Raw genomic sequence first — 24,236 nt, forward strand, 5'->3', positions numbered from 1 at the left:
TACAATACTGTGTTTCTAAATACCAAAATGACTGCAGACACAGAAAAGGCCTATCAACAGAAGACCTGTGGAGTTTTTCTTCATTTCTTAGCAAATGAAGAACACAAGCTTTTTAAAAGCAACTGAAAATATGACGCTAAAGCTGTAAGACTTCTTTGACAGATGCCAAAAATCTTTCTCCTACCTCTGCAAGATCCTCTTGTTTAAGATGAGAAGAGCACAGGAGTTGGCAATAAAGTTTTAAAAGAGCGGTAAAAAAAATTTACGCTCTATGTTACCGTAAAGCTTTAGGAACAGTTTGTACCATGGTTAGCAAAATACAGCAAATTAAACACATCTGGATTTTATTCATGCAACTAAGAAGCTAAAACATAAAATACAGAAAGAAATCTATTATTGTAGTCGAAATTTAATTTGTATCAAACAACAAATAATAAACCAGGTCAGATTGAATCAAGTAACTGTTGTTCCCCACTGATTTTTCTCTTCATTTTCAGATGTCTTATTGATTTTGTTATGCACATCTACAATAGCATTAATGGAGACATGCTTTTCTTACAGAAGACAAGTCTGCCCTAAAACCTTTCATTATGTACTGGAAAGGACTTTACTTCACATGTACCTGTATTTCACACAAGGTTCAAACCTTATAAAACAAATGGTCATAAAATGGTAATCAGAAACACACCAAATCAAATCTAGGCAAGTCTGTAGTAAGAAAAGTTGTTCAGCACTTTAGTGCTTTAATCTTCAAATCTTATAGCCAAGTTCCCAGTGAGCTTCCAGCACTAGATGGCCCCCTCACAGAGAGATTTGGGATCAGGAACAAAACTATCCTCTAGATTGTAAAAGTGATTCCAAGAATCTCACTCCATGCAGAGGGATCGTTTATACCTTTCTGTTCTGGAGATGAGCAGGTTTGAATTTCTAGAGCTCTATATATGTAGATGATAAATAAAAATTATCTGATACACAGCTCGCAACCAAAACTGAAACACTCATCCAGAAAAAAGAAAAAAAACCAAGAAGGCAAATACAGATTCTTTTTCATTTGCTCCTTCACAGTATTATTTTCTTGAACTTAGTCTTTAAAACGTGAACACAAGCAGAGTCTGTGGGGCACTCAAAATGCTCTTAAACATCTCCATAGGAATGAAAAATACCCTGAAAATGAAAAGGACACTAACCTCTATATCCGTTTGAAAGTTAAAGAGGTCTATTCTTTGCCAATTGCTTCCATCCAGTGCTAAAACATTCCATGCCTACAGAAAACAAATACAGTTTATTTATTACCTCCACTGCTTGCTCCCTTCATTTTCCTCTCAGTAATGCAAATAGTACAAACTAGACAATTTCAGGTAGCATAAAAAAAAAAAAATTTGCAGGTATTAGTAGTCATACAGTACCAACTAGCTAAAAACATAGAAATTGCAGAAATTAATCTCAAATCTCCTAGATGGATGATACTTCAAAGGCTAACTTGTGGCTACAAAACATACTGGAAAGCAAGGTATTAAATGTGAAGTACATACACAGAAAGACTGAATCCTTCATTCTTAAAAAGCTTTTGTAAAATTGTCTAATGAGTTACTTTTGCTAGATCTATATGGAAAAAAGTAGCTGCAGATGAGATTCCTTTCAATAAAACCACAGTTCCTCAACCTTACTAGTTACTATTCTGAGAAAACAGAAACCATTCAGAAAACTGCTGACTTTCCACATTAGGACCAGGCCTTTCCTTTACACGTGCTAAGTTACATGTACGTGTTTGAGAGCTTGTCCTTCACTGTTGAAGCAATAGTTGTTCAAAGGAAAGCAAAATAAAAAAGCCAGAGAAACACAAATATATGCAGAAAATCAGGAAAAAAAGAATACTGCATCCAACTGACCAGTAGCTCTCAGAGAAAGATACAATTTATTCAATCACTTTGGTTTTCTTATGCAGTTTTGTGGGTTTTAGATGAAACCTGATGTTACCTGACTCACAAGACTTACTGAAGTTGCAGGACAGGGTAATACAGGTATAGGAACAAAAAAAATATATACTTAATTATACATTAAAATGAAGAAACAAAAAACCAATTAAACCCCAAACCGAACCCAGCTGTAAGAAAGGAAGAAAAATATGAAATAAAGTCCATTCATGTTGTATAATAATATAGTTCATTGTACACAGCTGATGTAGAAACAGAATATTATTCATTGTATTTCAAGAAAAAAAAATGAAGACAAGCTAAACATAAAAACTTACTTAGCATGCCTTCTCTAATATCTTGTGTGTGCCTTTTTCCTCTACTAGTAGTCTATCTACTTAACACCTTTTGTACTTGGCAAGGAAATGACGGATGTACTTCTTAGACACATGGTGCACATTAACCAAACTACACGGAATTTTAAGCAGCAAATACGCCTGAAAAATAATGCTATACAGCCACAAGCTTTATAAAACGCAAATGCCATCATGCCAAACTGGGCTTAATCCTTTCTCCAGATACAGAGCATACACAACTGGGTATCATTTCCATAGCCTTTAGACAGAAGTCCTGTACACAGCAACTAAGTTCACATCTAAATGCAAAACTGGGACCACTGTTAATTTGCTTTAATAAACTAAGAGACTCAGAAAACAACTTTTTTTTTTTTTTTTTTCAGGAAGCAGATTGCAATGAATCCCATTATTTGCATGTAATTAAGAGAACAGCACCCCAAGGAACAACACAAAAACCCCAACAGAAATACATACCTTGGAAACTTGTGCACAGCGACACAAAGTAACTATGTCCAAGAAAGAAAATATTCTAGAAAGAAAGGAAAACAACTACAATTAAAATGTTTAATTATAAATTTGGACTAATACATGACTCCACAGTTCTGTAATTCTATGGAAAGACATCAGTTACACAAGAAGCAAGTTAAATGCTATATGAGTGTTTTACCAAATTATTTTTGGTAATTGAGACTTACAGAATAATATCAAAGCTGTCATCTAAAGACAGTCAACACCAACATATGAGAACCCAGCAGGTGCTGCTTCTGAAAATCTATTTTCTGTTCCCTCTCCCTACTATAACAAATAATTTTTTTCTTCTTAATTCAGAGAAACTAGCTTATATTCCTTTAATTGTGCTACAATTAAAGAAATAACTTACACAATACAGATGAAGATTTCAGAGGTTAGTGAAGAGGAAGAAATAGATAACCGCACATAGATAAATCCAAGGTCAAGAATTTATGTATTAATACAAGAGACAATGACCCAAAGTTCTGAAAGGGTTTCACAGTGACTACCAAGTCTAACACAGTACCTTTCTTTAAAATTTACTCTACAAGAAACAACTACAGCTGAAAATTCAGATTTACTATTCTGATCATGGAACCAATTTCTCAGGGTTGTCAACTCTTAATAGTTTACAGAAAGAAATTTTTCACTGTCAAAATGAATTTTGCTAAATACCATTTCTAAACATCAATGAAATTGGTTCAAAGGATGTTCTCAGTGAAAAAGAAATCATTAGCTTAAGCATAAAATATAGACCTTATTCAAAAATAATTTTCTATTACAAAGAATGAAAGCTATGAAATACATGAGAGATGTTCATGTAATTCACTGATAAACTGCTACCTGCTTGCCAAGGAACTTTTTCAGTCATTAAAACAATGAACAGTAATAAGAACAATTTCATATTATAGTGAGATGTTAACATTAAGGAGGAAACAACTGGTAAGAGATGCTGAATTTAATCACATAGCATTCTGGTTACTGTTTTTCAAATGAAAATCTGAAGCTAGAGCTCAAAATGGATGCCTACATCTTAAGCACTGTGATTTTTAGCTGTGGTAAAAGCAAAAATATGTAATGAAAGTACTTCTTAAACATAACAACCTTTTGGACATTTACTATGATCACTTCCAGTTTTTCATTCGACACCTGGAAATTCTTTCTTTCTCTTTTCTACCATACAGTAATAAATTTTCTCAAAAAAACTAATAGCCAAGCAAACAGAAGGACAGATGTTTTCAGAAGCTATGAAATAGTTTATAAAACATTTATTTTGATAGCATCTATTCTGACATTTGAACATCCTTTCTGAGGCCTGTCCACTTTAGGAAACTTAGCGGCATTTAAGGCACAAAGTACACAGTTAATGTGCTCAGAAAATCTCTGGAGTGTTCAGATAAACACTGAAAAGTGTTCTCTCTCTTTTAAGAGCAGCATAAACATCAGTGACCCACCAGGAACCCTCTTCTGAAATCACCTTTCTCCCTGCCATAAGGGAAATGTCAGCAGGTGACAGTGTGGAGACTACACAAGAGAGAGCTGCAAACGCTTCTTGGCTTGCAGAAGCTTCCTCATAGAACCACTGTGCGAGTGGAACCTGAGGGTTATCTCAGATTTACAGAAGCACAAAAGACAGATTTCCATGTCATTTGTAACAAAGAAAGAACTTGTGACACAATACTCTTGCCTAACTAAGAACGTGACATGTTTTAGAAGTGAGGTATCCAGTTCTACTGAGCTAAGAAACAACAGAAGAAATGGTAAGATGTTGAAGAAAGGGTATTTTATACACCCCCACCACTCTGAGTTGTCTGGCAGTCTGTCTTCATGTTTCATTGTTTATTGATGTTAAGAGATTAACGCTGATGCATGATTTCTGTGAAAAAAAAAGGTAAATTAAAACCAAATGGAGAGCAGATGTATTTATTTTTGCTTCATTCTGTAAGAAGCGACTTTTCAAAAAGTCAAAGACCGAAAGTGGTTATTCTATGTTAAGAGAAGAAATATTTTAATAAGTGTAAACATTTGTGATGCTTTTAGGGTTGTTTTTTTTTTTTTGTTCTAGAGAAGAAACTTTCCTGCAAGGCAGCCCAAGCTGTCCCCATCAAAACAGGTAACAATATTAAGATGCATTATCAGCAAGCAAAAGCTCAATTATTACCTTTCATTTAAACAGTACAGTAGGCAAGAGATGCCAGTAAATAATTTTATAATTCCAATGAGGCATCTTGCACACACGCTCAAAACCACTTTTTTTCCACGCTTTTCTATTTATTTACCCCCTATAGTACAGTCTTGCACAGGTACCACTAGCACACACTCGCTTGTCTCCTTGCAGTCCCACAGAATTACTCACAAATCCTTACCAGTCAGGAAAACTAGCCAAGAGGCACAAGACTCTCAGGTTTAAAGTCATTTAAAGTCTTTAAAAGACTTCAGACTGTTTAAAGACTTTAAATGCAACCAACAAACTGAGATGGAAACACTGACATTGTCAATCATCTGTCAGTGTCAGACACTGACATTGTCTGGCACTTGGATGAAGGACCATCAGCAGCAGGCACTTGCAATTTTAAAAAGTGGAAAAAACTACCAAGCAGGGCAGCTGCTGGTTGTATAGCACTTCTGTCCTCTATGACCACAGCTACAGAGGTGGAAGCTAATGCAGCCAGCAGCAGGATTCATTTCCACTTCAGTCTTTGGCATGTATTAATACAAGGAAATGGAAATTGAGTTAATAAATTCACAGTAATGTTTAGCATCATCTATTCTGGTTTCAAGTATCCCAGACTATTCAATTCTCCATAGTAAGCCTGTATTGAGCTCAAGAAGGAAAATACACTCACCAACACTTGGAGCCCTTCAAGCCTTTTCATCCCTAGGCACACACCACTCTGGACACGTGGCTCATGAGTTTGGCCTTGGAGACCTTTCAACATTAACAGCACACGTGAGTGTCATGCCAAAGGCACAAACAGTTGTACAAGCTCAGAGTTCCTCAACTCCCTCATGGCAAACTTGCATTTGGCTAAAGCCTAACTTATAGAAAAGAATCTATTCTTTATTTGAAAGTCTTTAAGACATGGAAAATCATCACCTTCTCTGGTAGTTTGTTCCACTGGTTAATCACTCTGTCAAAATGTTTCCCTTATTTCCAAGGTGAATGTCTGACTTCCAGCTCTACGCCGTTTTCTACTTTTCTTCACCAAATTAAAGAGTGCTTTAGCAGTTCATACTTTCTCCTCACCGAGTTTAAAAGCCACTTATCATGTCATCTTTAATTCCTATTTTAACAGTCGTTTTACTTTAGTTCTGTAAATCTCCTTTTCTCTGCCCATTATTTTTTCAGCATGTTTCTTCAAATGTAGACATCAGAAGCAAGTGCAGCATTAAAAAATTTATTATTATCAACAAAGCTGTACACAGACATGAAGTATGATTTCCCTAGCCCCATTTTCAATGCCATTTCAGGCCATTGTAGTAGACTTTTAGACACAGCATCAGACAAGAATCTTACAGTATCTCACCCATTTCACCATCACACCCTGCTCTGCAAGTACACAGCCCAGGCCACAGCTCTTTCTGTAGCATTCCTTACTCCTGCATATTTATCCATGTAAAATTAATCTGTAAAATTAATCTTGTTTGTACACACACTATTTATCACGCTATTCATGAAATTCCTTAGGAGTGCCATGTCTTCATAAGGATTAACCATTACAGTTCCTCTGTGTCACCTATAAGTTAATCCCCTTAACATGCACTGATAAACTGCACACACACACTGTTCGCTTTTAAAATTAAAACACACATTAGAAGTCAAATGTGTAAGTAGAAACATGTAATTTTGGTTTGCAAAGCCAACCAGATTTTTAATTTCAAAGAACGATATTGTCGAATGACTTATTTTCCAGAAAACCAAAATTGTCATATTTCTCTCTCTCAATTTCTAATCAAACAAATCTATGGTGAATTTTTCCACTGCATACTGAATAGGAGGCTAGATTTCTGGTCATCTCTCTCTTGCCTGCTTAAAAGTGTTGCACTTAGGATTCATATTCTTCTAGTCTGGAATTTTCTTTATACCCAAGGCTCACAAACACTCAGCATAAGAGAGCCACAGATCTTCTAGGTCACCTTTTTGACGCATTTTCACTGCAATTTATATGGTTCTGCCAACAAGAACTGGTGATCTACTATCTCCATCACCTTCCCATGTATTTCCACATGTGCTTCATTATTCCCTTGTGCTTAAACAGACTGTCCAATGTCTTTCCAAACACAGAGACAGCTGACTCCTAACATTGTTTCCTTCCCCAAGGAGCCACAGAAAGAAGCAGCTATTTCTCAAAACCCCAGCACTGTACAGTGTACCTCCTACAGACAGAGAAATCAAATTGTGCAAGAGTCAAACTGCTTCCCTCTTGCTTTTGTAAGGCCCTTCCAAAGTTGACTACCTGAAGAATAAGCTTTTGAAGTAATGGCCTGGCAATTACTAATTTTAAATATTTTGATACAATGCTATAAGGATTGATAAAAAGTGGATAACAAGATGCATGCAGTGAGCACCACACACAGATACTTGACTTCCTAGAAATTCTGGCCCTACCCCCAAAATTTGGTATGACAGAAACACCTGGTAATTTCTAAAAACCTTAAACAAAAACCTAAGATATGGTTTTGTGTATAACTGACTTGCAAGTGGAATTCCACTTCAGAACTTCTGTTTTTCATTTTCAAACTTTATCAACATTGAAACCAAATAAGGATGAGAAAGGCCTCACTGAAGACAGCACATCAACTAGATAACCTGCTTAGAAGATCCTTTCAACTCTACCACACTATCCAGTTGTTACAAAACACGCACACAACAAATCTATTATGTCTTCCCCATTTTAGACTACAGATTTCTTATTGATTTCTACAATTCCTTGCATAGCAAATCCGTTTGCATTAAAGTCCTTCACATGCAATATGGAAGAGTAAAGCCTACACACATGGAAAAGTATCACAGAGAGACAAAGTCCATTGACTCACCTAATGGTTGACCTTCCAGGTCAATTATTAAAACAAATCCCTTTTCACTGCAGATGAGCTATTTTGTAACATGAAGCACTTAAACTAGAAACTCCAAAAGTTTCCAGTAATTTAACCCTGCAGCTTCCACTTGTGAACAACTCAGGTCTTTCTCGGCTGATCTCCATAGCAAGTCTTTCAGTAACAAATGTGGCATCAAAAACCACTTCTTTATGAGCCAAACTCCTTTTCTTTCACCAAGGTACTTACTGCGACAAAACACTGGCATAACTATTGGCAGTTGCAAAATACCAGGCTGACTAAAGGATGTCTCACATCTATTTTCATTTGAAGCAGAAATCAGCTTTTTCTACTAATAATCAGCTTTGCTGGATTCATTTTACTGAGGGCAGCATCTAACTTTTTATGGTCTATATGTTACTTGCAAGACAAGTGGATCATATTACTCATTCTTTAAAAATAAGTTTTACTTATTTGTACAGTATGACCATGTATAAGTCAACAGCAACCTTTCTGGATACTCACAGTATCTGAAACAAAATGCCCAATAATAAATTCAAGCAGGGCCAGTTACATTTAATTTTCCAGCCTCAGTTAGTCTATAATTTTTTAGTGTAGATTTTACTTTTATGAAGTGATTTTATGAAGTACAAATTTGGCAACTATAACAGATCTTACTAGATAAAAGCAGTTAGCCTAATGATTAGTTCACAGTGGTTTAATTTGCAGCCCACAGTCCTAATCCAACCTTCTGGCCATTCCAACTATCCTACAGTCTATTTTTCCCCATGAGTGAAGGGATTACAATGTGGGTACCAAACAGCCAAAAATCCACCACCCTGCACATTAGTGGCTGGGTAGAGATGTGGACAAATAACATGATGCACTGGTGACATGCAGCCTAGGGATATTCCATAAACCAAGATCATTACTGCCATAGATGTTATGTGCTTTGCTTAGTTGCTGGAGTCAAATTCAGTAGACTTGATCCAACCTGCAGCTCTGCTACTAGCCTGGAGGATGATTTTGAAGAAAAGACTTCTCTTCCTGATGCCTGTGTCTGCATCATGAACACAGAGATAATGCTTACCTCTCTGTAAATACTTCATGAATTACAGACCAGAAAAGTCTAGGTATTTTTATGTATGGCTTTCTATTTAAACTGTCCAGCACCAATTTTTTTTTTTCTTTTTAGAAAGTAAAGAGTATTTTTTGACTGCCTTTTGTTCTTCGATGGCACTTTTCACATGGAAATGAGGAAGAGTATTTCCCCCTCTGCCTCCCATATCTCCATATAAAAAGCAGTCTTCACTATATCACTAATACTTCTGAACATTTAGTTCTGATAATGAACAAATTAAGAGACTGAGTTTAAATAAACTCCAGTTTCAAGGTAAATAAAGCTCTAAATTGAATTAAGTCTTCATTAAATATGAGATTCCAAAAAGAGGTTTAGTAGCAAATAAAAGAAAAACAAAATGAAACAAAATAAATGGCAAAGTACAATTCCACGGATTGTGTAAGTCACTGCTGTATCCCCTTTAGCTGTTACTCCTGCTTCAAATGCTTATTTACTATTGTTTGTTCCAGTGTGACTAATCCTTTGTCACAAGCATGTTCTTACTGAGAGATAATACCTGTAACTTGAACCAAGCTGAAGCACTCCATTTATAAGGAAGCCCCAATTGTTCAAGCAGAAACATTACAGAAAATATGCCTTTTCAAAATTCACAAATCTTACTTAGTACCTTGACATAAAAAACCCCTCTTCCACTCCCAAATCTCCTCTCCCTCATTAACACAGCATACAAGAGCACTAGTGTGCAATTTTCTGCCTCTGTTCTTCAAGCCTCTCACTCATATTTTTAAAGGAATTCCATCTGAAATATTGCTGCCCAAAACATTCCACTTTGAGCTTACACTGGCACTTGCTTCTGAATAAAACCAAACCACTTAAACCTACTAAATAGAGGATGGCAGCTACCTACTCCAATTTCAAAAGGCCAAACTGAATTGTTCATATAATCATTTGCAAATGTTTAGCATCTCATACAAAGAGGCCAGAAAATGCGTACAAAGTGCCGACTGGTGAGGCAAAGAACCGAAAAATATAAACTTGCATCTGGAACTGATCTTCGTAAGAATTTCATAAGCAGACAAACAATGCATGTAGCAGTATTAAAAAAAAAAGGTCAACATGAGACCTTCTCCACATTCTGAAGTGATATGCTGACCACCAAGCATTGATTGAGCCTTTAGTTTCCTCAGGCAGACCCCAAGTTCTGTCCTGAATACGAGATAAGTCACTGGAGAGTTTTAAAACCCTATCCCTCTTCAGAATGAAAGGAAATTTTTCTAACAGAAGATGATTAACCAGAAGATGGCAACTTGTTGCAATGTTTGTGTATATTTGAAGTCAGATACACTACCTTGAACTCTGAAGATACAGAAAAACTAAATGACTATACATTGTAACACTACATAAATCATGCTAAAACAAAAATAGCATTGATAATATATTATTTCTTAAATTGCTGCCGAAGAACGTTAAGGTTTCTGAAAGAACTCAGTATATCTTATATAGACCTAAAATAACTATAATTCTGTTGTTTCTCTGGCTGAAGACCAAAATATTTAACTAATTTCCAAAGGCTTTATCTTGTCCATGACCTGTGCCTGTGGCTCATTCAGATCACCTACTCACTTGACTTTCTGAACACTGTTTTGGAGGTAAGGACCACAGGAAATGAATATATGATGCCACAGAAGTGAGTCAGGATTTGATATTATGCTGTCATCAGATGCATTGTTTCTGCTTGCTTCTTGTCAATATTAGTCTCCACATTTCTAGTTAGCCAACATTTAAAGGATACTTACACTATATTGAATAGTGTGAATTAGTGCTGCTCTGCACTAATTCTTTGGACAGATGCATTTCAGGCATTCTAAATTAAAAGACTTAATGAAAATTACTTTTATGAGGCACTATTAGAATTTGCTTTACAAAAGCCATAGATTTGCAAAAATATACAGAAGTCTTACTTTCATAAGAAACTCCTATACAATCACTTCAGTTCATAATCTGTATGAATAGTTTATATACTTGCATCAATTTGAACTCTAAATATTTAAACTGTAGTTGTTTGGCAGACTACAATAGGGGACTTTGAAGACTTGCAAAACACTCTAAAATCAAAATAAAATATTGCATGTGCATTATAGAACTGGAATGTTTCCCTGAGACTGTCAAACACTAAACAGCAGTCTCAGCTATTGAGGGTGAAATATTTCCCCATTTAATTATACAAATCCTTGTAGTGGGGAAAATGAATCATGTCTGAGATGACAGATTGTTTTTTCCTTTCCCCTTCAAAACACATATATTGTTTTTCTGCTTACAAAATTCTTACCAATCAAGAACTGCTCCAGACAAAAGTTTTATATTTTTCAGTTCTTTGACTCACAAGTCAGTACTCTGTATGCTAAGATACAGCAGCCAAATTTTACACAATTGTGGGCCCTCCAAGTACCTCCAGGACCTAGCTAAGAAATACCCATGGCATTATGACAATTTCTTATTGTAGTCTTTGCTGTATTTCTTATTTCCCCCACATTCAAGCACACAGATGGTAAAGCATCACTTCAAATATATCAAATACTGTGTTTGACTTCACCAGGTTTAAGGTTACAGTGACTTTTTCTCTACAACAATGAACACACTAAAAGCCGAGCAAAAAGCAGTGTGCAGTAATAAAAACAAAGAATAGAAACATGAAAATTTATACTTCATTATTAAACTCACAAGCTGCATGTTCCTGCCTACAAGAAGAGCCGCTGCTGGAACACCACTCCTGGACTCCTCTCCTAATTTCAGTCCCAAAACTCTGCTTATCATTTTCTAAATCTAACTGGCCACTCAAATTTTGAGACTGATGGCTGAGATCTATTCCTGAGTACACTGCACTCAAAAAGTATGGTTTATAGCAGAACTCACAATAGTTTCTATATTTGTGGTACAATTTATGAAGTTGGTACTTTGTAGGCAGAAAGGAACTGAAAATAGTTTAAGTGTCAGAAAGGAAAAATCATCTCTGTTCTCTAAGCTTACCATTTTTGTGAAAAAGTACAGAACATTAGCAGTTAAAATACAAATGAACAAATGCTATCTATCTTTCTACATGCCAAAAGTACTGGCTGTATCTCCCTTTTCAAAAGTGCATTATTGCTTTTTATCAAGCACCAAAAAAAAAAAAGAAAGGAAGAAAAAGCTGTTGTCAGAGCATTCTAACATTAATTACATACACTGCATTTTTTTTGTTTCAAATTCACACTGTAACTGTAATAATCCATTTTTCTAGGGTTTTTCCCCAGCAATTTGCATGAATCAAAACCAAAGATGAGCCACTTAAAGGCTGTGACATCTTACTAGAAAAGTTACCATTAAAACTGTATTGGCCTGACTTGATTTCTGATTCTTCTGGTGACAGATATAGGTTTATGAATTTCAGACACCAATGCAATTCTACAATGAATGTTCTGTTTATTCAAATGATGCTTTCCCATAACACACAGGCTAAGAAAAAAAATTAAGCTACAATCATCCAAAAACTGTTTAAATGACATGATTTATAACACCACCACACAATTCTTACTTAAACACCATACAACCGAGCATTTATTCTTGCAATATGTAATAGCAGAGGGGAAAGAGCATTCCCTGCCAACTGGCAAACTAATAGCACTGCAACAGCTAACAGGGGTGATAATTTTTCCTTTAGCCTGAATACTAAAAAAGAAAGTTTTTAGAAGCAGACTGTTTCTTTCACAGGTAAAAATATACTCCAATACTACCAATAAAAATAAATGTCCATAAACCAGAAAAAGTTACAAATTAAATAACTCCCTCTCTCCACTTAAACTATACTACCAACCTCAAAGTATAACTGGCCCCTGCAAACAAGGGTCTTCTTCAAAACCACCACTATCCATATTAATCAGAAATCCTCTTCCTCCTCTGCCCAGTTATCTGAGCAAGAACAAATAATCTCTGGATTCTTATCCTTTCAAATGAGTTTCGTGCCTGAGAAGCTGGGGGTCTCAATCATTTATTTACAAGCATGGTAGATACTCCACAGAAAATGTGCAACAAACATAAGCAACTGGCTTGAAAACCTTCCAATATAATTCTGGTTGTTACATTAGTAATAGTAATAATAATTGCAATTATAGTATTAATAATGATGATGATGATGATGAACTGCAGTAAAAGACCAAGGACTTACTTTGTTCAACTTTAGAGCATGCAAGTATAGCGACACTATTCTATGAATAAATTTCAAAGTGGTTTTATTTCGTCTACCATCAAGAAGTTTTTCAATTTTAGAGGAAAAAATTGGATTGATTGCTTGTTATAGCCAGATTACGTAAATTTAAATACTCAATGCAAACGAGAACAAGATCAATTCTGACAACAGAAGAAACTGTGTTTACATTTAATTTCCAGATATTTGTAACAAGCTATTAATCACTTTTTTTCCCACAAGCCCAACAGTTTTTTTTTAAAGAGGGCTGTAGTGCTTTCTAACAGTTTTCATACATATCTGATACAAGCAAACAACAAACTAAGTGCATTTGATGACACTTTCAGTGGTGTTTACTACTCAGCTCCTGCTCTGTGAGCAAAATGTTTCCACTGCAACTGGTTTACTCTCCTTTTAATTAAAAGGTAGACTGCATAGCTAATAAAGGAAAAATAATTAGAATATTAATTACACTCAGTGCAGCAATATTTAAGCTCTCCTGTCATAACCATAGGGCAAGACAATTTTAAAACATGTTGCAGTGTTAGCACATACTGTTTCAGGAGTCGAAAGGCATTCAGACTCAGTCTTGCAAAAGCCTTTACACGTAGGCTCATAAAACAAATTCCCCACTGATAAACCTTTAGAGAGGTAGGTCTGTGCCCTGAAACTTCCTTAGGTATCTACACTCTGCAGGGTTGAGAACCCAGATGCATGTCCCGCTCTCTAACATGTTCTGCCATTGGCCTTGTGAGTTTGTCCCTGCAGCAGTACAATTTCAAATGGAGGTTTACAGAGCACCTCTCCCACCCATTCCCTTCCACTCCATTCCAAAACCCTGGTGATCAGCACAATCTTGTGGGTATAGTGAAATATGCACTTTATTTCTCTCTGGCAGAGCAAACCCAGTCCCAGCATTCAGCATGAGATCATCATGTTCTTTATTGAGAAAGCTGACAGTCCCAGTTCAGTTTCTCAGATCATCAACTCTTCTAGCTACATCTGCAACACTACTTTGGTAAATCAAATTGCAACTGCAAAAAGGACATACGTGCACAAAAAATAGATGGTTGGCTGAATCAGTTCCGTGTATGCTTGGCCTGGGATATTTTTTGTTGCTGTTCCAGCCCCACAAAGCCTTTAAACCGTGCAAAAGGCTTCTTTAGACACTGCCATAACAGGGTAGTGGCAGGGATTAGCTGCACCACTTCCTTAGTTGGTCAAATCCAAGATAAGCCTACACATCCTTCAAGTTGCTCTGTAAGAAGCTATCTTGAATACAAGAACAAACAGCTAAGCCACTGGTAGAGCCTAATTACTTTGACTTCTTTGTGGGTTTTCTCCTGCTGAATTCTTTAAAATCAGAGAATCACAGAATGGGTCAGGTTGGAAGGGACCACAGTGGGTCATCTGGTCCAACCTCCCTGCTCAGACAGGGTCATCGTGAAGCCCATGGCACAGGATTGCATCCAGATGGTTCTTGAATATCTCCAGTGAGGGAGACTCCACAACCTCTTCAGGCAATCTGCTCCAGTGCTTGGTCACCCTCATAGAAAAGAAGTGGAACTTCCTGTGTTCCAGTTTATGCCCGTTGCCTCGTCCTATTGTTGGGCACCACTGAGAAGTGCCTGGCTCCATCCTCTTGGCACCCTCCTTTCAGGTATAGATAAACACTGATGAGGGCTCCTCTCAGTCATCTCCTTTTGAGGCTAAACAGGCCCAACTCCCTCAGCCTCTCTCGTAAGAAAGATGCTGCAAAAGAAGATGTCCTTACTATCTCAGTGCATGATACTTTTCACTGCCTACACCATATCAACAAATTCTGTTCAATTACATAAATCAGATACTTAGCATCCATAACAGTGAAAAGGACACTAATTTCCACAAATATTGGGAGAGTTGTAATGTTACAAAAGAAGTGCTAGCAGATCATGATTTTTAGCTAAGGAGGCAACATCCTACATTGACTTTTATCTTGTGGTTCGTGTGTGGCATTGAGTGCAACAAAGCAAATGTATGAGAATTTCTGTTCAGGGCATCATTCAGTGATGTGTCTCTTTTAATCACATTTTCTAAACAGTTCTAAGTCTAATTTACAGACTGCCACCATAAGGAATGTTTCTCAACAAAAATGAAAAACCTTTTGAAATTCAATTCCTTCCAACAGTCTGTTTTTTTAATACCATTGAGAAAGCATTGTGATAAGCACAATGTTTTCAGGAGCATTTTCTTCAGGCACAAGATGCGAAATACCATTGAGACATTCTTGTACTTCAGATCAGACTGGAAGCAATGACATCCATGCAAGCTGACCCAAGCATCTCTTCAGTATATCAAGAAAAAATCATCAGCTCAATTTTAATAACACCACACTAAAAACTGTAATTGCACCATCACAAGTGAACTTTTTTTCCTTTTTTTTCTTTCACCTTAACGAGTAGTCAATAAAAAAAACCTCTATGTACGTACAGAAGACGTTGCTGACCTGGTTCAGTTCCAGCTCTGAAGTGGCCACATCCAACCAAACAATAGCTCCACATTTGGCAGCTGATTTATACTTTGCTTGAAATCAACTTTCAACCATATGAGAGTGTGAAGACATCCATCAGTCATGGGCTGAACTTACGGATCTTGCAGTTGTAGGTAACTTTTGCAAAGATGATCTACTCACACACCAGCAAGCTGCTAAAATTTATGAGTAACCCAAGGACTACAATAAGAAAGATCCCTCTGTTGGTTCTACCTTATATAACACAGACTGCCAGTAATGGTAATAGATAGAGCTTTTCACTGCAGTGACTTTTTTGGAAGTTCTGACATCGAATTAGTATTTTGTTACAATAAAGTTCATGGCACAAAGAGTGTGAACTACAGAGAATTAGGCTCTTCAGACAGACATAAAAGCTTGTGCAGTGTGGAAGAGCTGACTACTTGGTACACCAAAGTTTTTTGGACATTTTATTTCACTTCTGACATGCAAGTCAAAAATCACAATTAAATGGCATCTTCCACGATATAGTATAATTTGAACACATTAAAAAAAATCAAGGCAACAAGTTCAAGAATTCCAAGAACTAAATCAGATGTGTTATTATTTATTTCAAGAGGATTTAAGAAAGAATGAATAGCACTTGATAGCTTGTAAGACATGTAAGCAACATAGAATCCTCAGGCTTTTACTCCTTACAGTGTTATGTAGAATTACCTTAACAGAAGTTCTTTGGGTAGTTTTTTGTTAATAAGGGCTTCATCATTATTTGAGAAAACCTAGAAACAGAAAGAAAAAACACTATTTTAAAAACCAACAAGTAAAACATCTTTTAAAGAGGCTATTCACCTTCTACTTAGGCGCTTAATTCTCTTAAATTATTGTTAATATCAAGTTTTCAACATGTTAGTTGTCAATACCATAAAATTATTTCAGTGTACAAAATAAAGCTAAACCCCCACATATACCTGCTCTTCCCTAGTGCTAAGATTTAACCACACAAAAATTGTGGAGCAACTTAATAGTCATTAAACAAGCACACTTAACACTCCACAAAGAAGTATTTTAAGCAGTAGTGAAACTTCAAGCAATAGCAAGCACATACAAACACACACTGGCTGCACAGTCCTAAAACTGTCCCATTACAGAAAACAAAGAGGACATTTCCAGGTATTCAGGTCATCCCCCCTTTGCACTGTCTACAGCGCAAATACTTTGGCCCACGTATGTGAACATGGATAAAATATAACTATCTACACATTTTAAAAATTTAGTGCCACAGATAGGGCAGCAGCTGCTATATAAGCAAAATAAGCATGTCAAGAAATGCTACAAGAAAAACTGAAAATACCTCTCACCCAAACTTCATATTATTGACACATATCCTAAGGAAAAAAAAAAAAGAGACTAGAAGAAAATGCCCAAGGAAAAAAGCAGGCAATTCTAAGGTTATACAGTCAACAGCTAAATAGAAAGACTAAAACAAAGATGTTGACCAGATTTACTACTTAATCTAAATATTTAGCTTTGAGAAATTTAACCACAGGAACACAGCAATAAACAAAACAGAAGGTGAATTAGAATTTAAGGAACTATGGCAAAGACTGGAAGATGTCAAAGCCACAAGCAATCGCTTTCTCTGTAAAGAGAAGAGCTTTATGGAGTCTATAATACCAGAAACAAAAACTACAAAGAAGGATCCAAAATAGACGAGTTTTCTGAATGCTAAAAGGTAAATACGAAAATCACACAAAACATGGAAACAACTGGAAGAAATCTTCTCCCTTTATTAAGCATATGCTGTTACTGACATCAGGCTATCACCCTTTGTTTATCCTACCATCCAGACACCGTGAATACTTGGAAACTATTTGCTTTGCTTCTTGATCAAAAAGAAAATGAAAAAAGAAAAAAGGAAGGTAGTTCTGAATACAGGTCCATAAAAGCAAATAATGAAAAAAAAAGTCAAATATAAGCTTGGCTCTGTCTTCACAAAAGAAGGGAGACAGCAAAAATTACACATCTGGGAATTTTGAAAATATAAAATACTGTAAGACTTGAAAATCTGAACCTCCTGGCTGCTGCCAAGAACCTTTTTTCTCTTCCAGTATATCCTAGACTGATTTCAAGTTTAACTGCCCACTACTTTTTCAATTTTGACACAGATTTCTTCACCTACTATCTCTGTGCACGGCTATCCCCACATCTAAGGACAATAAAGCTGTCAACTTTCAATAGGACTGACAAGTTTAATCAAGCTTCCTTTTCTGGCAGCTGGAGTAGCACATTTATTCACAGACTAGGGACTACAGGTATTCAAAACGTAAAACAACTATGAAGATGTATTTCAATAGGACAATTCTAGCTCCTTCAGAAGAGAGACATTGGCTTTAAGCAGTTCCACATGACTGACCATAGGTTCAGCTTTGCTCTGGCTGTTTTATATCCAATACCCATTGCTGTTGATATTTTCAGCCTTTAGGCTGAAATACACAATGTACATCAACAACATTTTTAGAACTGGTTGACTGCTTCTGACTTTGACAACTCATAGGTTTAGGAATTATCCACATGTGTGCCATTTTTATATTATATGCTGCTCAAAGTTTGCAGCTGAAAACTGCCTGAAAGCAATAGCATATATCAGGAGGTTTTTTTTAAAGAACAGCCAATATGCCAATTGTGTTTACTGCAGAACTCATTCAGAAAAAAGGGACATACATGCCATCCTCATAGAAGTTAGGATCACTAAAGAGCCAAGTAAGGAAATATTCCTGTGTATTGCAGGTTGGAAACATAAGCCACAAAGAAAGGATGTCACCTCCGTGAGAGCACACAAGTTCTGTGGTAAAACAGACAAGTGAACTTAGATCTCATTAATTTTGGTTCAGAATCTGAACATTCAGTATCACAGACCTAGAAGTCCCCTTTTAACTTAAAGTATTCCATAGCTGCAGATAATTCCTCAAAAGTTACATCATCTAGCAGATACGTACATGCATATATTTTTAAATAAAGCTACTTTACAGACTGCTACTAGTTTACATGTGTGCTGTCACTTAGCCTATATAAAAAAAAATCTATCCTTTTTTTCTTTACACCACAGATTCTCAAGTATACAGTAACATGGAGATATATATATAGAGAGAGAGATACATATATATATATATATATATGCTCACTCTGTGAGGATAACACAGGATTTGAGTTCGTAAGGTATGAGGCAAGTTACTCTAAAGACTTGAGCACACATTATAGTTCTTTGTGTTAAATATTTCCAACTACTCATCAACAAAAGTAAAATCGCTACAAATCATAGCACAGTAGTAAGTATTCTCCTACTGAGATGAAGCTGAAAAGCTAAACCTACAACCAAACCAGCAGCTCTTAGGAAAAAGGTTTATAATCTTTATGTTTATGTAAGACAGTTCTAAAGTTAAAGTTGGACGGACAAACTTTTGAATACGTGACAGCATATCTGACCAATATGGTTCATTTAGGAATCCCAGTTAAAACTGGAAAAAACACAGCTTTTATGACATACTATGAGAAGTGTGCAACTTGCCCATCCACAAAAAGTACCATGCCTGCTACACCAGCCACAGACGAGGCCACAAACACATTCAAAGCTGTCTTCCCTCAAACAGTAACTTTTATGCATTCTTGTACACATTAGCAGCAGTTCTCATATAATAACGTATTATTATTATGGAGTAAGCAGATCTAGAAAAATGAAAGCATCTCTTTACAGTACTCTTTTAATCTGTGAAAGTTTATTAGCCTCTAGAGCCATATTGCATTTGCATGTCAGAAGAAGAAAGGGGCTGCTTTGAAGGCTCCTCAGTAAGTTTTCCCCCAATCAGAGAACAGACACAGGACAACTGGAGTAGTCATTTCCTAGGTAAACATTTGTAACATGATTTGAAATGCATGCAGGCAGAGAGAAAAGACAGAAGGTGCAAACAGGACAATACATTAATTGTTTGAACAGTTTCTGATAATTTAAAATGTCCATTAATGAAGAACAGTTCCTGATCATTCGAAATTTCCATTAATGAAGCAAAAACCCTAGTACATTCATGTACATTTCTTTTTATTTTTTACTTAATTTTTATTACATAACCTCTAGTTTGCTGTTTCTATTTACAAAAAAAAAAAAAAAATCCACCAAAAACATTCAGTTAAGGAAGTGTTTATACACTGTAAAAAATATTCTAGTATTCCTGTCAAATATGATTTTTTCCTTCACTTAAAGAGCATGCTGACAATGACATGCCCTTAGAATACCTGTACACAATAACCCAAAATAACAATTAAGAATACCCTTAACATAGAAAGAATATTTCTGCTCTCTTTGCTTTTGTATTTGGTAGCAAGTTTGACTGCATTAATGACAGGGTATCTCAAACTCTACAAAAGTATGGTTTTAACTGTGTAAAATTCCCAAAAACAACAGATAAATCTCTTCACATGGAAAAAGGATGAGATTGAACATATACAATAAATGTTACTCTAAAACCAGTTTTAATTTTTCTGTAAATACAAGAAGAGACACAGAAGATCTCTACATTCTTAAAAGAATTGCGAGAAGAAATAACACAAGATAAAATCCACAAGAGAAAACTGTAATTGCTTATTACATGAATCTTGAGCCATTTCTTACATTCCTTAACTGACCTCTCTTGGTAATATCTTCACTGTACTTAATGAGCTAAAAAGGGACTATTTTCTTTAAAAATTACCTGATACTTTCTTACATTAAATTTCTTTAGCAGCTACACTTTTAAAAAATCTCTTTATTATATAAATAAAGCATCCATTGTGTAAATCTGTGAAACCCAAAAAGGATAACCTCCCCATTTTAATTCCCTTTCCATATTATTAAACATACTAATTGCCACTAGTCCTAGAACCTAACTTCTTGGTACACCACAGTTAGCCTGCCACCATTGAAAGCAGCACATTAATCTCTTCTGTTCTAACAGCTAGTGATAAAGGCCTCCTGTTCTCACCAAAATTAATGAAATGAAGAAATCTTTTCTGATAGAGTTATTTCAAGATCAAAATAAGGTTATACTGCTAATTTTGATGATAGCCCTTATATTTTTTTTTAACGATGCAATTTCAGTTGTCATTCAGTCCTCTATTGAAGAGGCCTATTTTCTTAACAGATGAAACAGTTTTGCTAGCAGCTCATCCATTATGGCTCAGTTCCACAGAGATATTTATGTATTTAATTTCCACTGAAATCAGAGTAGATAAGGACTTCCAACCTGTCAACTTTTCAAATCAAAAGTTATTAAAAACTCAGACTCTCAAAAATAGCCTTGCTTAGTAGCATGCTAAGGGAATTATGGGCAAGAGTAGGTTTGGGGAAGATGAAGTGTGAAAGACTCTAAAGATCATCAGCTAGTGGCATATATACTGAAAATAAGGCTGAAGTATTTATCAATTCAGGGAAAAAAAACAATGTTGGGTCATTTTCACCAAAGGAGACAGGAGGCTGGAATTGAATCATATATTTCCTTCCTTTCTATGGTTGACAGAGCACAGATTTTACTTAAATTGTAAATACAGCCAAATGTATAAAGCATCAAGTCTTTCAGGTTTTCACTGGCAAGAACAGTTTTTATTAAGTATTATTCATGCAGTAATAGACATGGTAAAACCAAATTTTTTATTCCATTTTTTGGTGTGCAGATTTTTGTTGCCAAACACAAAACCCAGCAGCCTGCTGTATATCTCTCCTCCTCAGTTGAGACACCTAATTGTTGCCTGTGCAATTTTCCTTTTACCGTGTGCCTGAAAGCGCCTGGTGCTATAGTGGTAGGAAAGCCACCAGATTGGCTTTATTACCCAGAGCAGCTCACAAGCAAACTAAAGTAATGAATGGCATCCTAAAAAGCTCTCTATTTAAATACACCACAAAAATGGAGGAGGAAGAAGAGGGAAAACAACCTTCCTTTACCACAAATTTCAGATTATCCCATGTTACACTCTAGTATAAACATATAAAATTCTCTGATGCTCAGAGAATTGCTGCTAGCTAGGCCTTCCTCCAGAAATGTACAATCAATGCATCAGACAGGCAGAATCATTTAACACCATGCAAGTGGCAAAATGCAGCCGTATCCAGGCAACAAAAGGAGCGTTAGACAGGATATACATTGCCAACAGAACTGAAATAAGTGATATCGAAGACACAACAGCTGATGGCACAGGACTGCTGCTGAATTAGAACCCATAGTAAAGCTTCCTCTATCATCAATAAAAACTAAGACACACCAAAGTGAACCTTGAAATGCAATCCCATCTTGAACCAAGCTTGTCTACAGCAGAGACAGACTGGCAAAATTTTTTATTTCAACACACAGACATTCTCTGCCCTCCAGGCTCTCATTCCTAGGCTCCAGCTGTTCACCCTGCTCTGGATCAGGCTTTGCCTTTGTGCATTTTAAAATCCAGCCTTCTCAACTGCTGTGGTTGCTAACCTTTTCTTCCCTTTGGACACACACTACTAGAGCCCAGGACATGATCTTCAGTAGCCTTATAGTTTCTTGTTTGCTGCCAGATATCCCCAGAATCTTTTGCACTGATCTTTTCTTGGGGTATTTTCTCTTCTAACACTGTGATGACAAACTGACTGAACAAAAGCAACATCTCATACCAAATACTTCTGTTCTTATGGTGCTGGGCATCTTAGAGAGTTAAGGCTCACCTTCAGAGGAGAACAAACGCATCTGAGCACATCTCTGTTTTTCCTTAATGCCTTCCAACGACCTAAGGCTGCTTATGAAGGCCATAATGTTTTTAAAATTTCCCCAGAATAAGTGCTGTCCAACATAATAAAACCTTCCAGGCAGAAGCAGCTGGCCACACTGCCCACTTTGCTGCTTGGTTCTCTTCCAGAAGAGCCATCATTCTTGTTTTGCCGGCACTGGTATTCATACCATATCATTCACATTTTACTGGAGGGCTTCAGCCTGGCTCTGCAAGGCCCTGTTCTTACTGGGTGACAGATCAAGGTCATTTGTGAACTTCAGAGCTGATGTCTGCAGCTGCACAACTCTACCTCGAGGCCTCTGGCTGTTCCAACTCAAGTGCCTCCCAGTGCAGAGCAGGAGGAGCTTGGAGATTGCCTTTCCTACTGCCTTGAGCACACCAGCCCATCCTCAGTTGCTCAAACAGCTCACATCACCCTTTCCTGTGTGTTTTTCAGAAGGGCAGTGACCTATTGCCAACAGCGTATTTGGAAATCACCAACCAAGCCTTTTAAAGAGTATGGCTTCATTCCTGCAAGCAGCCAGGGTATCAAGGTCTAACAGGTTAACTTGATCTGTTAGCTGAGATGCCCATACTCTAATGCAACACTCAGCCTTGTCTCCTACTGCATCACCAAAGAGCCATCAATCCTCTGACCCCAGTGTGATAGTTACTATTTTTGCCTGTTAAAAAGGGGAAATCCAACGGTTTGCAGAATTAGTGTTTGACCTAATTACTTGCAGGTCTAAAATTCAGTTGAAAGATAACCTTTTATCAATACTAGCTATCATGTAACTGGTGTTTGGTAGCCAGCGTGGCAGAAAACATGTTCAATCCAATACCTCATTGAAAGAAAGAGCCATTACACTACTGTTGGCAAAAAAGGCTTGCAAGCTCTGCTTTTTCCTCGTTACTCTGAGATAGGAGCTACGTGGAAGATTAACCCTTTGTTCAGGTGCACCCAACTCACATTTGCCTTTCAAGGCACCATGTTCTAACCACTATCAGAGATGGCAAAACGAACCTGAACTACATAGAAAAATAAACTATTCCTTACCTAATCTTCCGAGACTAGAGACTAGTTCAGATTAGGAAAGAAAAAAAAAGTAAAATAAAATCCAACAACTACCATTTAAATACTAAGAAATTTGGAAAAATCTGCTAATTGTATCCCCATATATTCTCTAAACATACGCAGAGAGACAGCTGAAAAAACATGTCTGATGAAGTTTTATCCTCATCATCTGTTAGTCATATACTGATTGACAAATCTTTCCTTCAATTTGCTTTGTCTTAAAAAAAATAATGACTGAACATTTCCTTTTTCAGATAATTATCCATTACTCGTCTTTTAAGATTATACCCTTCCAAACAGTACATGATGATGCATTTAGACATCATTCCTAAAAGAACTAAATTAAAATAAAGCATTCAATTAGCAGACTAATCTATAAAATACTTTCAAGCGGAATGTGGGGAAACCCATATCATCATCTTTATGGGCTCTCAGAGTAACAGATCCATTAATTAATGGGAGAATGGCAGAATACTAAAATCGGATGGATGAAGCAGTTGTTGCCTGTAACCCATCATAAGGGTACAAAACAGCCCCTCACAAGGTTGATTAAGCATCATACAGATTCCGTATTTCTTGACCAGGTAAATGACAAATCTCTCCTTAAGCATCAAGCAGAGCCTCAAACGGAATTTGCAAAAGCCTAGAGTTCAAAACACCTGAGAAAAGTTTTTTTCTTTGACTGCTCAAGTAACTTTGAGACTCTAAGCAGAAATACTGGAGAAGACTCTAAGGTAGTTTCCATCACAACATCCACAAGGACTGTGTGCTCAAATTACAAACTGTGTAACCACA

The 24,236-nt window shown here is 36.5% G+C and overlaps 1 protein-coding gene across 2 annotated transcripts in view; it reads right to left on the bottom strand.

Moving 5' to 3' along the window:
- Positions 1-24,236, bottom strand: part of FBXL2 (F-box and leucine rich repeat protein 2) — a 50,725-nt gene that overhangs the window by 20,769 nt on the left and 5,720 nt on the right. For both annotated transcript variants that reach the window (XM_069007723.1, XM_069007722.1), the window contains exons 2-4: positions 16,322-16,383; positions 2,744-2,798; positions 1,188-1,262 (exon numbers count right to left, since the gene is read on the bottom strand). In XM_069007723.1, the coding sequence (XP_068863824.1) occupies positions 1,188-1,262; positions 2,744-2,798; positions 16,322-16,383 (192 nt within the window). The remainder of the gene's footprint in view (positions 1-1,187; positions 1,263-2,743; positions 2,799-16,321; positions 16,384-24,236) is intronic.

The sequence above is a fragment of the Aphelocoma coerulescens genome, chromosome 2 (assembly GCF_041296385.1).
Source record: "Aphelocoma coerulescens isolate FSJ_1873_10779 chromosome 2, UR_Acoe_1.0, whole genome shotgun sequence".
Taxonomy (NCBI): Eukaryota; Metazoa; Chordata; class Aves; order Passeriformes; family Corvidae; genus Aphelocoma; species Aphelocoma coerulescens.